Genomic DNA, 16247 nt, shown 5'->3' on the forward strand with positions numbered 1-16247 from the left:
TTAATATATTGCTGAATTAAAAAAAGACGTCTGTATTTAATAAAACCAACACAGTATTTTATTTAAGAATATTTTGTGTATATTGCTATATGGTGATACAAGAAATACAAAATGACTGAATACCCTGTTGAGAAATGCTGAAAATGGCCAAGAAAAAAGTCTAATAAACAAAATGTACAAACTTTAATGTCCAGTAACTGTTGTCTCTGTGAATAATATTTCCATATGTGTGTTCCCAAATGAAAATGTGCATAGGAAACAGGAGGATGCCATATTATATAGAACCCAGTTTTCATGGATATGATTACAAGCAATGAGCTTTGCCAGTTATTTCTTGTGACAGGTTGATTAGATGTTGACACTTCTAGAAACCAGGTTTCATTTTATTCACAGCTTTTTATACAAATATTGGCTTTTTAGAGGTAATGTAGCAGCTTGTTTTCATGAATAAATAACTGAATGTTGCTGTTAATTAGTTGAGAAATCCATGCCTGGTGCTTCATTCATTCTCCTATGTCATATTTGAAACTGGAGATGTGTCTGTCAAACCTGCCCTTTCACGCTTCCACAGTTAAATTTGCAACAGAACCAAACATCATTTCAAACTAGCCTATGATGTGATGGCTTTTTTTTCAGAACAAGCTTTTTAGTTTGTTTTTATAATGATCATGTGTTCAAGAGTAGCTCATAAAGTTTGTGTGCATGCAATATCTATGATGAGTGAATTTAAGTGCCATCATTTGATATGTAGAGAGTGCATGGCTCTGTTATTGCTTACAGGACGATTGATCATCCTTACCAATGTGATAAAAAGCTATATTTTGTCACATTTTTATGTGAAAAAGATATGACTATCAGGTTTCCATCTGGGAAAGTAAGCATGTGTGCTGTTATTAAATAATTAACCACCTTCCTACACAGCAATGTCCTTTGCAAGTCACCTTAATGACACCATAGTTTGCCAAGCCTTGATGTTATTATTCTTTTAAATGGTAAAATGATCACTGAAATGTATTTGTCATGGTGGTATTCTTTGGTAGAAAAAGAAAATTAGTATAATACTGTTTGTCATGTATGGAATCTATTTATAAAAATTGTGAATGCAGACTTTTATGACTAATTTGTTATACTCTTCCATATTATAATTATGTGTAGTTGAAGAGACTGTTGTTTTTCGTATTCAGTAGCGCATTTTTACGACATCAGATTTTTTACCGAAACTAAACTCGGGTACAGTCTAAATTGGCCAGGTATGTGTTAGCATATTTTCCGTACCCGAGGTACATTTAAGTATACTAAGAGTAATTAATTATGGATGAAAACTGGTATACCTGAAAATTAAGACTCAGGAAAAATAATTATTTTGGCCAGAAAAGGGGATGTCGGAAAATTAAGACCGTCCGAAAACTTAGAATTAATATGGTACATTAAATTCAATTTTCACTTAACAGAGTTGATTATTAAATAAGACCATGTAGAATTTCACCAAGATGCCAAAATTATGTTATTTTATCAAATTACTTCAAATATTTGAGAGCACAATTTGTCTTTTCATAATTAGAAAGCAGTGATTTAATTTTACAGTTTTTTGACATTTTTTTATTTCCAAAAAAAACAACAAAAAAAAAACATTTAAATGTAAACAATTCATGCATTAAGAAGTCACATTTTATTGTATTTAACAATTTTTTTATATAATTGTACTTGAGAATTATGCAAGAAATTTATTGTCAGTTTTATTTGTTTGTGTTTTTTTTTTTAAGTAAATTGTGTTACTTCATATTAAGGAATAGTGTGATAAAAGAATTAAATAATATCTAGATAGTTCAATGTTACACGTCCCATGCTAGTTTCATTGTAGGGCACTACTTTTACCCCAGTCAATCCTTCAGTCCGACTGACTGTATGTCTGTACAAATCATGATCCTACAATAACGCAGACAATTATTAAGCTAAGTTCATGAAAATGGATTGTGGATTTAGGGCCGTGCATATTTTTAATTTATTTCATTAAACAAACATTTTGGTTGCTATTGTTACAGAAATAAATGAATACTGTCCAAAAATCAGCATATTGTGCCATTACTCAAAAAGTATTTAAGCAAGGCTGATATGCCGATACAGAAAAAAGTGACATCTGTCAGAGTCAGAAAAGTTTTATCCTGCCTTTACTACAAAATTGGTAAAGCTATGTTGATTAAACTGGGTATAAGGATAGAAGACCATATAAGGAATATGCATGTTATTGCAATTGCTTTTTTCATTAGACAAAAATTGATGTTATAGTTTCAGAAATAAGTGGAAACTGTCTGATCAATGTGGATCCTTTAACAAAAAAAAAAGTACTTAAGCTAGGTTGGACAAACTTGGTATGTGGATAGAAGGCCGGCCATATAACAAATACCCGGTTATGCAGGTTATTTTAGTGTTTTTTTGGACAAAAACTTGTGGTTGCTATGGTCACAATAAGAAGTGCAAACACAAGTCTGGATTTTGCGACAACTCAACATGTACGTAAGCTTGGTTGATTAAACTTTATGATATCGTCTTTTATTACTTACTCCAACAACATTGATGAAGTATAGGATTGCTGTGTTGTGACAAAGCTCCTGTTATGCATATTAATGATGATCGTTTAAGTAGAGATAATCTAAAAAAATCAAGCTTTTTTTAAACTCTTGGTATGGCAACACCTTTACTACAAAGACAAAGTTTTAAACATTTCCTTTATTACACCGTCTGATAAAATATATTTTTAGTTTTTTTCAATGCTTAAAAACATGAAATATTTGCTAACATGTATGGTATGAATTCTGTATAATTTACACCAGATTAAATACCAATGTTGTTGTTTGTTGAATTATGTTTTTTATCATTTTGCTAAAATTAACAAATCAAATAATATTGTCATAGTTGTTTTGTGTTAAAAATAACTTTTATTTTATACTTTGTATTATAAAGCAATTGAAAAATGAAAGGAGCACAATTTTATGTTTATATATCATTTTGGTTATTTGATATTAAAATCATCAATACCTTAGAATTATAAACCAAAAAAATATATGAAAAAATACACCTGCCATATCATACATACCTCCTTAGTTTGTCCCAATAAAAAAAACACAAAATAATTTTACTTCTCTGTCGTCCTTTAAGTTGAGTTTTATTATTTTTGTTTTATGCTATTAAAATTAATAAGAAAACCTGTGAGTGTGGCAAATGTTTGTTGTATCTCATTGGTGCCTCCATCCGGACAGCTGGTCTTATATAGTGTATTCCAAACAATATATTTCCACAGTACCTCATCCTCCAACAATACCATCTGCTTTGTTCATTGTTTAATATGTTCCTGGAAATTGCCACGTCAATCCTTTGCCCAGTGGGAATTTTAGGACCATATAAATACAAGGTTAAAATATACACGATCGTTGATTTATGTTGCATCCCGAGGACATAGCATTGTCTTGAAGGATGGTTCTCTTATCTGGATGGAATCAGGGCCTCCCCCAAAACACTGCCAAACTAATCATGAGATATACTCTTTAAGTACATGCAGACATGGTTGATAAATGTTTATCAAATGTGTACCCAGAGAATGATTGTTTTGTTTGTCTGTTAATAATCATGATTATAAGAGTAATGTATCTTACTTACTCACTGGGAGTTTCATGTTATACTTTTTATTTTAATTTACACCTATGTATTGTAGCACAATTGCATCTAAAGCCAAGGGCTTATAGAAACGCTATTGAGTCTGTATCCTGGGTAGAACCAGCACTAAGTGCTTTGGGTGATCTAAGGGGATTGAACCCTTACATTTGTTTTACTTCTTATTATTCATGTAGTGGAGTTCACTATGTAGTATGGCCCCTTATCTGAGTAAGTAAAGCACAGGACATTTGTCAATCTTGGGTTTATGAGTTCACTGTGTAGTCTCGCCCAGTATCTTAGTTAGTATTAAGAGGACAGTCAATCTGGGATTTATGAGTCCACTATTTAGACTGGCCCAGTATCTCTGTTAGTAAAGAACAGGACAGTCTATCTGGCGTTAATTTGTCCTTTATGAAGCTTGGTCCCGAATCTCTGTTTGTAAAGCGCAGGACATTAAACCTGGGGCTTATGAGTCCACTATTAAGCCTCGCAAAATATCTCAGTAAGTAAAACATAGGACAGTCAATCTGGTGTTTATGAGTCCACTATGTAGCTTGGAACGGTATATCAGTAAATCAAACATAGGACAGTCATACTGGGGTTTATGAGTCCACTATGTAGCTTGGAACGGTATATCAGTAAATCAAACATAGGACAGTCATACTGGGGTTTATGAGTCCACTATGTAGCCTGGCCCAGAATCTCAGTTAGTAAAGCACAGGACAGAATATCTGGGGTTTATGAGTCCACTATGTAGCCTGGCCCAGAATCTCAGTTAGTAATGCACATGACAGTATATCTGGGGTTTATGAGTCCACTATCTAGCCTGGCCCAGTATCTCAGTAAGTAAAGCACAGGGCAGTCAATCTGGGGTTTATGAGTCCACTATGTAGCCTGGCCCAGTATCTCAGTAAGTAAAGCACAGGACAGTCAATCTGGAGTTTATGAGTCCACTATCTAGCCTGGCCCATTATCTCAGTAAGTAAAGCACAGGGCAGTCTATCTGGGGTTTATTAGTCCACTATGTAGCCAGGCCCAGTATATCAGTAAGTAAAGCACAGAACAGTCAATCCGGGGTTTATTGGTCCACTATGTAGCCTTGGCTAGTATCTCAGTAAGTAAAGCACAAGACAGTCAATCTGGGGTTTATGAGTTCACTATGTAGCCTGGCCCAGTATCTCAATAAGTAAAGCACATGAAAGTCAATCTGGGTGTTATGAGTCCACTATGAAGTCTGGCCCAGTATCGCATAAAGTAAAGCACAGGATAGTCTATCTGGGGTTTATGCCTCCACTATATAGACTGGCCCAGTATCTCAGTTAGTAAAGAACAGGAAAGTCAATCTGGGGTTTATGAGTCCACTATGTAGACTGGCCCAGTATCGCAGTAAGTAAAGCACAGGACAGTCTATCTGGGATTTATGCGTCCTTTATGTATCTTGGCCCAGTATCTCAGTAAATAAAGCACAGGACAGTCAATCTGGGGTTTATGAGTCCACTATGTAGACTGGCCCAGAATCTCAGTAAATAAAGCACAGGACAGTCTCTCTGGTGTTTATGAGTCCTTTATGTAGCTTTGCTCAGAATATCAGTTAGAAAAGCACAGGACATCTGGGGTTTATGAGTCCACTATATAGCCTGGCCTAGTATCTCAGTAAGTAAAGCACAGGACAGTCAATCTAAGGTTTATGAGTTCATTATGTAGCCTGGCCAATTATTTCAATTAGTAAAGCACAGGACAGTCAATCTGGGGTTTATGAGTTCACTATCATGTGACCTGGCCCAGTATCTCAGTTAGTAAAGCACAGGACAGTCAATCTGGGGTTTATGAGTCCTGTATGTAGCCTTGCCCAGTATCTCAATTAGTGAAGCACAGGAAAGTCAATCTGGGGTTTATGAGTCAACTATGTAGCGTGGCCCATAATCTCAGTTAGTAAAGCACAGGACGGTCAATCTGGGGTTTATGAGTGAACTATATAGCCTGGCCCAGTATCACAGTTAGTAAAGCACAGGACAGTCAATCTGGGGTTTATGAGTCCACTATGTAGCCTTGCCAGTATCTCAGTTAATAAAGCACAGGACAGTTAATCTGGGGTTAATTAGTCCACTATGTAGCCTGGCCCAGTATCTCGGTAAGCAAAGAACAGGATAGCTAATATTGGGTTTATGAGATCACTATGTAGCCTTGCCCAGTATCTCAGTTAGAAAAGCACATTAAAGTCAATCTGGGGTTTATGAGTCAACTATGTAGCCTGGACCTGTATCACAGTTAGTAAAGCACAGGACAGTCAATCTGGAGTTTATGAGTCCACTATGTAGCCTTGCCCAGTATCTCAGTTAGTAAAGCACAGGACAGTCAATGTGGGGTTTATGATCGGGGTTGTCCTGTGATGCTATAGCTCATACCACAGTGTCCTGTGATGCTATAGCTCATACCACAGTGTCCTGTGATGCTATAGCTCATACCACAGTGTCCTGTGATGCTATAGCTCATACCACAGTGTCCTGTGATGCTATAGCTCATGCCACAGTGTCCCGTGATGCTATAGCTCATTCCACAGTATCTTGTGATGCTATAGCTCATTCCACAGTGTCCTGTGATGCTATAGCTCATACCACAGTGTCCTGTGATGCTATAGCTCATACCATAGTGTCCTGTGATGCTATAGCTCATACCACAGTATCTTGTGATGCTATAGCTCATACCATAGTGTCCTGTGATGCTATAGCTCATTCCACAGTATCTTGTGATGCTATAGCTCATACCATAGTGTCCTGTGATGCTATAGCTCATACCACAGTATCTTGTGATGCTATAGCTCATACCATAGTGTCCTGTGATGCTATAGCTCATACCACAGTGTCATGTGATGCTATAGCTCATACCACAGTGTCCTGTGATGCTATAGCTCATACCACAGTGTCCTGTGATGCTATAGCTCATACCACAGTGTCCTGTGATGCTATAGCTCATACCACAGTGTCCTGTGATGCTATAGCTCATACCACAGTGTCCTGTGATGCTATAGCTCATACCACAGTGTCCTGTGATGCTATAGCTCATACCACAGTGTCCTGTGATGCTATAGCTCATACCACAGTGTCCTGTGATGCTATAGCTCATACCATAGTGTCCTGTGATGCTATAGCTCATTCCACAGTATCTTGTGATGCTATAGCTCATACCACAGTGTCTTGTGATGCTATAGCTCATACCACAGTATCTTGTGATGCTATAGCTCATACCATAGTGTCCTGTGATGCTATAGCTCATACCACAGTGTCCTGTGAGGCTATAGCTCATACCATAGTGTCCTGTGATGCGATAGCTTACACTGCAGTGTCCTTTGATGCTATAGCTTATACCACAGTGTCCTGTTATGTTATAGCCTTGTGATATCTTGTTAATAGTGATGTTATGTTTCAGCAATGTGATACGTCCCTCAAACACAAGACAGAGATGGTTAGGACTCTGGAAGAGAAGACAAACTCTTTGATGGCAGCACTGAAGGATAATGAAAAAAAGTATGTGATTTGTTGTGGATACTTTTGTGTGGATACCTATGTCTTTTCCTTTTTAGCTCACCTGATTGCTCAGGTGAGCTTTTGTGACTGGTCTTTGTCCGTCGTCTGTCCGTTGTCCGTCCGTCCATCCACATTTGTTTCTAAACACTCTAGAGGCCACATTTATTGTCCGATCTTCATGAAACTTGGTCAGAAGCTTTCTCCCAATGAAATTTCGGTCGAGTTCGAAACTAGGTTGTGCTGTGTCAAAAACTAGGTCACTAGGTCAAAAAAAAGAAAAAACTTGTAAACACCGTAGAAGTCACATTTCATGCCCAATCTTAATGTATTTTGTCAAAATGTTTGTCTTAATGATATGTTGGTCGAGTTTAAAAGTGGTTCCGGTCCGTTGAAAAACTTGGCTGCCAGTGGGCGGGGCAGTTTTCCTTATTTGGCTATAGAGAAACCTTGTAAACACTCTAGAAGTCACAATTTTTGCCCAATCATCATGAAAGTTGGTCAAAACATTGGTTTTATTGATATCTCAGAGGAGTTCGAAAATGGTCCAGATTGGTGAAAAAACATGGCCGCCAGTGAGCGGGGCATTTTTCTCTATATGTATATAGTGAAAACATGTGAACACTCTAGAATTCACATTTTTGGCCCAATTTTCATGAAATTTGGTCAGAACATTTGTTTCCTTGATATGAGAGTTGAGTTCGAAAATGGTTCCGGTCAGTTGAATAATATGGCTGCCTGGGGGGGGGGGGCAGTTTTCCTTATTTGGCTTTAGAGAAACCTTGTAAACACTCTAGAAGTCACAATTTTTGCCCAATCATCATGAAAGCTGGTCAAAACATTGGTTTTATTGATATCTTGGACGAGTTCGAAAATGGTCCAGATCGGTGAAAAAACATGGCCGCCAGTGGGCAGAGCATTTTTCTCTATATGTATATTGTGAAAACATGTGAACACTCTAGAAGTCACATTTTTGGCCAAATTTTCATGAAATTTGGTCAGAACATTTGTTTCCTTGATATGAGAGTTGAGTTCGAAAATGGTTCCGGTCAGTTGAATAACATGGCTGCCGGGGGGGGGGCAGTTTTCTCATATTTATATAGTAGAAAAGCTTGTGAACACTCTAGAAGTCACATTTTTTGCCCAATCATCATGAAACTTGGTGAAAAGATTGGTTATATATATATATATCACATAATTAATGTCATAATTATTGCCTTTAGATTGTCAAAATTTTCATTATATTATACAAAATCCTTGTAAACACTCTAGAGGTCATAATTTTGTTTCAGATTTTATAAATCTTGGTCATAATATTTATTTTTGTAAGCAAAGTTTGATGTTTAGTAAGGGGGGTCAACTCAAAATATAGGTCACAAGGTCAAATCTTACAAAAACCAAATCACTTCATATGCCAGAGTTTTGGTTCAATAATGATTAAACTTGACCAGGAGTTTGACGTTGGTAAAGATTGAATGAACCGACTCCTCTCAGGTGAGCGAACTAGGGCCATCTTGGCCCTCTTGTTTAACAAGCTACAGAATTTACTTACTTACATGCATTTAAAATATAAATGCAAGTTATGAACTTAATGCCCAATTCGTGTTTAAATAGTAAAAAATCTTATAGTTTTATATGAATTTGATTTCATTTGACCCAATGACTTAACCATTACAGTGTAACTTTATCCAATAGTATGTGCCTGTGTATGACAGTTTAACATGGCAGTCAATAAAGGGTTGCGTTGGTGTAATTGCAGACTGAAGAAGTGTGAGAGTGACAAGGCAGCAGCAGAAGAGACAGCCCGCAAATTGGGACAGATCATGGCTGATAAGGAATCAAAGAGGTGAGTACAGATCAGAGCCAAATAAATTCATAAAGGCAAGTACAGGTCAGAGCAAGTAAAGAGTCAAAGAGATGAGTACAGATCATAGCAAATAAAAGAGTCAAATACTTGAGTACAGATCATAGCAAAAATAGAGTCAAATAGTTGAGTACAGATCATAGCAAATGAAGAGTCAAATAGTTGAGTACGTATCATAGCAAATAAAGAGTCAAATAGTTGAGTACAGATCAAAACAATAAAGGAGACAAAGAGGTTAGTACAGATCAGAGTAAATAAGAGTCAAAGAGATGAGTACAGATCAGATCAAACATGGAGTCGAAGAGGTTAGGACAGTTCAGAGAAATTATGGAGGTGAGTAGAGATCAGAGCAAATAAGTCAAAAACCTGAGCACAGATCAGAGCAAACATGTGCACAGATCAGAGCAAATAATGTGTCAAAAGAGTCAAATAAGGAGTGAACCTTTTTATTTCACCTTTATTGCATAAAAAGAGTTAACCAGTAGTCTCCTTTTTTTCCTGCATAAAACCAGTATTTGATTTTTGTAAGAAAATATATTGAAAACTTCCAAAAATGAGATTGAACTTAGGACCGCCAGATCACTAGCCAAACACCTTTGACACACACACACCACGAATTCGATAATTTATAGGGTACCAATCTGTGAGAGACATAATTTCATGTGGACAATTTACTGTACTTTATTTGAAAATGAGGGGGCATTGGATCTTGGATGATGAAAATCTACGCTGCTTTAATAATTTTATTAGCTCATCTTTTTTGGAAAAAAAATTATGAGCTATTGTCATCACCTTGGCGTGGGCGTCTGGTTAAGTTTTGCGTTTAGGTCCACTTTTCTCATAAAGTATCAATGCTATTGCATTCAAACTTGGTACACTTACTTACTATCATGAGGGGACTGGGCAGGCAAAGTTAGATAACTCTGGCTTGCATTTTGACAGAATTATGTGCCCTTTTTATACTTAGAAAATTGAAAATTTTGGTTAAGTTTTGTGTTTAGGTCCATTTTATTCCTTAATAACCAAAGCTATTGCTTTCATACTTGCAACACTTACTAACTATCATAAGGGGACTGTGCAGGCAAAGTTATGTTACTCTGACTGGCATTTTGACGGAATTTATAATGGGCCCTTTATACTTGAAAATTTGGTCAAGTTTTGTGTTTTGGTCCACTTTACCCCTAAAGTATCATAGATATTGCTTTCATACTTGGAACACTCGCAAACTATCATAAGGGGACAGTAAAGGACAAGTTGCATAACTCTGGTTGTCATTTTTACGGAATTATGGCCCTTTTTTGACTTAGTAACTTTGAATATATGGTTACATTTTGTGTTTAGATCCACTTTACTTCTAAAGTATCAAGGCTATTGCTTTCAAACTTGAAATACTTTCATGCTATCATGAGGGTACTGTACCTGGCAAGTTGAATTTTACCTTGACCTTTGAATGACCTTGACTCTCAAGGTCAAATTATTAAATGTTGCTTAAATTGCAATAACTTCTTTAATTATGATTAAATTTGATTGATACTTTGACAAAACAACTCTTACCTGACATTCCACAATAGACTCCACCCAACCCCCCCCCCCCCTCCCCAGCGAATCCCCCCCATCCCACCCCATTTTTATTTTTGTTAAAGATCATCTAATAAATGACCACCACACCCTCAAACTATACCCCCCCACCCCCCACCTCCGAAATTTATTTTTTCAAACATGGTTAAAAAACACAAATATTTATTTTTATTATTTTAGTTTTGAAAAACTGTCCAACCATCCCACCCAAGAATCCCCCCCCCCCCCCCTCAAAAAAAAAATCATTTTTTTGCATTTTTGGAAGATAATGTAATGAATGACCACACCCCCACATTTTACACCCCTCTCAACTCCACCCCTCCCTCCTTTGTGTTTGAAATTGAGAAAGGTCCATACACCTTTAAAAAAAAAAATAGATGAGCGGTCTGCACCCGCAAGGCGGTGCTCTTGTTTTTTCTTGGTTCTTACAATATTTTTACAGTCGTGACAATCCCTGAATGGTTTTATGATATCAGGTGTGCAGTGTTCAAAATGTTTTTAAGAAGCTGTTAAGTGGATAAGGTGATATGATTTGCTGTATAATTATATAGTAGTTATGTATGTTATGATTAAATAGTGTTATTTTACAGTGTGAATTACTTCTCATCTAAGGATGGGATGGAGTGAATGGCTCCCCTGCCTTTTTCTGGTTTAACTTTATTTGGAACTTAATTTGTTATCATCAAAATCTTTCATCTTCTAGTAGGCATGTTTATTATGTCTACTATCTTCATCTTTTTTTGGTATCACATAAGAATGTAAAACATGTCTGCAAAGTTACAAATGCAAGCCAAGAAAAAAGGAAATAGAAACCAAATTGTGTTTGCTATCTGGAAGTGATATGTATTATCTTCCTAGTGTCAGCGTTCTGTGGGAATGCTACATGGAACTAGGTGTTTCAATTTCCCAGACAGATGATTTTCTATGGAAAACAAGTGACTTATTGCTTTGTGATGAAATAAAAATATAATATATTTTTGTAGTCCCTCATGAGAATGTTTTTGTCTTTTTGGAGAAATTTAGTCCGTAACTTATTAATATACTTAAAAAATAATTATGGAGATTATTGAAAGGCTAAAAAACATAATTATGGAGGTTTTTCAAAGGGCAATTAAAAGAGTTCACTCATTTAAATTATGGAACTAAAGATAACATTGCTTTACCATCTTTCCTAAATGCACTAATTGCATATAATGTTGTGTTACATGTATTTACGTAAATTGAAATGTGGTTAATATTATTGTCCAAAATATAACTGAATATGGATTGAGATATGGATTGGATTGATGTACAGGACCACTATAACAATAGAGACTTCACAGTCTTGCAAAGTTTATTCATTACAACTAGATAACCAGTGAACTAACATGTTTACAAGATTGCTCCAAAAACACTAGTTATGAAAAAAATATGCAAAAATGGGCATTATCACTCAGTGATATGGATTTTATTTTTCTCTAATTTTTAATTAACTTGCACAATTGACGTAATTTTATTATATCATTATTTGCAACTTTTGTTATCTTCAACCCCTTTCTGATGGCATATTGGACCAATGCCAGACAGTTTGTCCTTTGGATACTTCCGCAATCATTTGGTTATGATTCCTGCCTATGTGGTACATTGAAATAACACTTGACACTTTTTGTTTGTTTAGGTCTTATAAGATTGAATAAGACCACTTTCCAGATAAAATAATTTGATATTTGGCTAATAAAGCGTTCAATTTTTTTATTTGGTTGTATGCAGTCGAAAAATTTATAAAATAACAAAAACTTGCGAGAAACAAAGACATTTGGGTTTGGTTTCCTCAGGGTTTGGTTTCCAATGGGTTTCACTGTATTTTCAATTTATATGGCACAATACTTCATCTCATTGAGAAAACATTGGCACACATGAACCAGGACTGTATTTTATCGCTCAATGTCAAATTTGTGGCCCATCATATAAAACTGGGACATAGGATGGATTTCGGAAATCTTTACCACAAAAGTTTTCATCAGTAAGATTATATATCACTTAACTAATCACATTATTATGATAAATATCATCGCCCTAATTAGATGTCATAATGCCTTTGATAAGAATCAAGATATTTTTTTTTTCTTTTGTACCTATTTGCTCAAATGTTTTCCAGGGCGTTTCATGCCCGTGGCATTTTCCCCAAGAGGCCTATAGTGATTGGCCTCTCCATATTTCTGTCCATCTGAGGTTAATCCAAAATGACACGTTTCCTACAACATCATTAATTCTTACAACACATTTTTGACACTGTCAACACTACCTCATCACCCTCACGTAATTGTTCCCCAGACATTCACCTACTTTTGATTCACTCAAAATCAATAATTCTTTCAACAAAGCTTTTATTCTTGCATGAATGATGTTTTTAAACATGAACAACACAACACCATCATCTCACTTTAGCCTTCAGTTTGAGGTTGAGATTGACCTACTTTTGGAATAAGCCTAATTCAGAAAGTCCAAATACTTGGTAAGGCCAAAATGACATTTCATTTAACATCAATACACATTGCTACAAATATTTGACATTTTCATGGATGTTATGTAAAAAACACTCGCATCACACCCACATTATCTGCCTTCATTTCCACCTTCAGCTTGAAATACTTTAGATTAATTGTGATGGTAAACGATCTTGATGAACCCAAATTGACCGTTCGCTAAACATCTATACTACTTACTAAAAAGCTTTGATTGCTCTAATCAACACACTCAATTGACCTGACCTCATATTGGCCTTAACTTTGACTCTTATTTTGACTTTGACAAATGGTCATTGAATTAATACTAATATAGACAGACTTGCATAGCACTCTTTGTTTGATCAATGCAGCATCAGGCTGCATCCAACGATATTCTTGTTGAATGTGGTACCAGTACCCTTTGACATTTTTTTAATCAAAACTAGTGTAAATGGATGAGTCTTATATGTTTAAGTACAAATCATTAGAAACTGACCAGGGTATGAAGCAAACTTTACAAATATCCTACTGGTACCTGAAACCATACCTCTATGTCCTTCAATTGACCTTATTATGAGATTTAATTGACAGTGTGTGTACCTATTAAAAAGCTAGCATTTAATTATTTGACACCCAGTCTTTTAATTATGTTCAAACACTCTCACTTATATTTGCAAAATCCTCATATTTGAGAAGACATGGTTTTATATCCCATAGCGTATTGTCTATTCACTGTAGGACATCATTAGAGACAGACCTGCGTATAGAGCGTGAGTGGCGTGCAAACCTGCAGAAGAATCTGGACAAGGAGAAGGAGCGCACATCTGCCTTGCAGAGGGAGCAGCAGCAGCTGCGCAGGCTAGAGGCTGAGCATGCCACCTTGCAGGCTCAGTTCCAACTGGTGAAGACTCAATGTGAGGAGCAGGAGCGAACACTCACAGAGCTCGGCTCACACCTCAGCGAGTAGGTTACCCTTTTGTGATTAAAATGTGGCATCGAAAATTGGTCACTTATTGGTTAATAGGAAGAAAAACCTTGCAAACATTCTAGAAGTCACATTTTTTTTACCAAATATGACAAGGCAATTATTGATATATCAAGAGTTTTATTGTCCCCTATCGGTGAAACCGGAGGGGACTTATGGTTTGCGCTCTGTCTGTCGGTCAGTCTGTCAGCCATTTTTGGGTCACTAGGTCAAAGGTCAAGGTCACTGTGACCTAAAAAAGATAATAATCTGACAAGCATTCATTTATTCAAAACTGCACCTGCAGCCGAGCGTTGGCACACGTTATGTGGTGCTCTTGTTACACTTTATAAGTGTAGTTGCTTGAAGCTTCAACTCCTCTTTAACTTATATGTGCATCTCGCTAAATATCTTATTGTTGAAAAACTTAAATGTGTAGATGGTTATGTAGAGAGAATTTTGTACAGAAAAATGGCCCTTTGTATGTTTGTTCTCTGTGCTGAATATTTCAGTTTAACTTTTGTACAGAGCATACCATGAAAATAATGCAAGGTATAAACCTGACTCTTATTTGGCAAGTAGATGTCATTGATGGCAATTGCAGTGCACTAGAAAAATGTATTCCATATTTTTAGAGCAAGTTTCCTTAGTTAGTTTGCATATCTTGCCAAGTATACAAGGTGTCAACTTGACATTTTATTGGTAAATAGATCTCAATTATTGTAAGCGCAGCGCTTAATTACAATAAATTATGAACAAATAAATTATGACTCAATCCTGATGAAACTTGTCATAATGTTAAACTTGGTCAGAATGTTTATCTTGACAACATCTAGGCCTAGTTTGACCCTATGGCATGTGCAACCCTAAAAAATATGTCCCCATGTCTAATCTTAAACAAACATTGTTCCCTTGTTACTGCTCTAGAGACAACATTTATGACTCAATATTGAAGAACCCTTTTCAGAATTGTTATCTTGACTGCATCTATGATAAGTTTTAAACTGGGCCATATGCATCCTCAAACAAGGTCATCAGGTCAAATATGAGTCAAACCTTGTTACCACTATAGACTCAACAATTATTCTAGTTTTACCCCTTAAATGTATATCCATTATAGGCCATCTTAATGCTGGATTATAAAGAATCTATTGGCCAATATTAGCTTGTTTGTTTTTTATGCCCCCCACCACTATAGTGTGGGACATATTGTTTTTGCCCTGTCTGTTGGTTGGTTTGTTGGTTGGTTTGTGTGTGTGTTTGTGCAAACTTTAACATTTGCAATAACTTTTGCAATATTGAAGATAGAAACTTCATATTTGACATGCATGTGTATCTCATAGAGCTGCACATTTTGAGTGCTGAAAGGTCAAGGTCATTCTTCAAGGAATCAAGGTCAAAGGTAAAATATATGGGTCAAAATCGCTAATTTAATGTACACTTTTGCAATATTGAAGATAGCAACTTGATATTTGGTATGCATGTGTATCTCATGGAGCTGCACATTGTGAGTGGTGAATGGTCAAGGTCAAGGTCATCCTTCAAGGTCAAAGGTCAAATGTATGGGGACATAGTGTTTCACAAACACATCGCTTGTTCTACCATACACCTTGAGCCTTGTTGTGGGAAAACTGGGCTTAATGCATGTGCATAAAGTGACGTCCTAGATTAACCTGTGCTCTTCACTTAAACTGGATTTTTGCTAAGAAGAGACTTGTTTACTGTGGCGTAAAGGATAAGGTGTCCGCCTAGCGATCAGGAGGTAACGGGTTCGATCCTCAATCGGAGAGCGTTCTCTAGATCTGCCCCAAAGACATGTTTCTATAAACCGGAGGCTTTTGACATAATTGAGCTAAAATAAACATGTTTAAACTAAACTAAGAAGAGACTTCCTTTAAACAAAAAATAGTACAGGCTAATCAGGGACAACACTTTACATTCATGCATTTAGCCCAGTTTTCCCAGAATGAGGCTCAAATAAAACAATTGCTGTATGATTGTTGTGGTATGCAGCTCCAAGCTGCAGATGGAGGGCATGAAGGAGATGCAGCAGATGAACAAGGAGGCCATGTGGGCCAGCGACAAGGACGCCACCAACTGCAAGCTGTGTGAGAAGCCATTCTCTGTGGCGCGCAGAAAGGTACATTGAACTCATAATTGACACGCCCAGTTCTCTAGCTACT

The 16247-nt window shown here is 36.5% G+C and overlaps 1 protein-coding gene across 4 annotated transcripts in view; it reads left to right on the forward strand.

The window, feature by feature from the left end:
• The window catches only part of LOC127868727 (RUN and FYVE domain-containing protein 2-like), a 57922-nt gene that overhangs the window by 38170 nt on the left and 3505 nt on the right, over positions 1-16247 (forward strand). For all 4 annotated transcript variants that reach the window (XM_052410751.1, XM_052410749.1, XM_052410752.1 and 1 more), the window contains 4 exons: positions 7078-7175; positions 8932-9018; positions 13839-14063; positions 16078-16204. In XM_052410751.1, the coding sequence (XP_052266711.1) occupies positions 7078-7175; positions 8932-9018; positions 13839-14063; positions 16078-16204 (537 nt within the window). The remainder of the gene's footprint in view (positions 1-7077; positions 7176-8931; positions 9019-13838; positions 14064-16077; positions 16205-16247) is intronic.

This window comes from Dreissena polymorpha, chromosome 2 (genome assembly GCF_020536995.1).
Source record: "Dreissena polymorpha isolate Duluth1 chromosome 2, UMN_Dpol_1.0, whole genome shotgun sequence".
NCBI lineage: Eukaryota > Metazoa > Mollusca > Bivalvia > Myida > Dreissenidae > Dreissena > Dreissena polymorpha.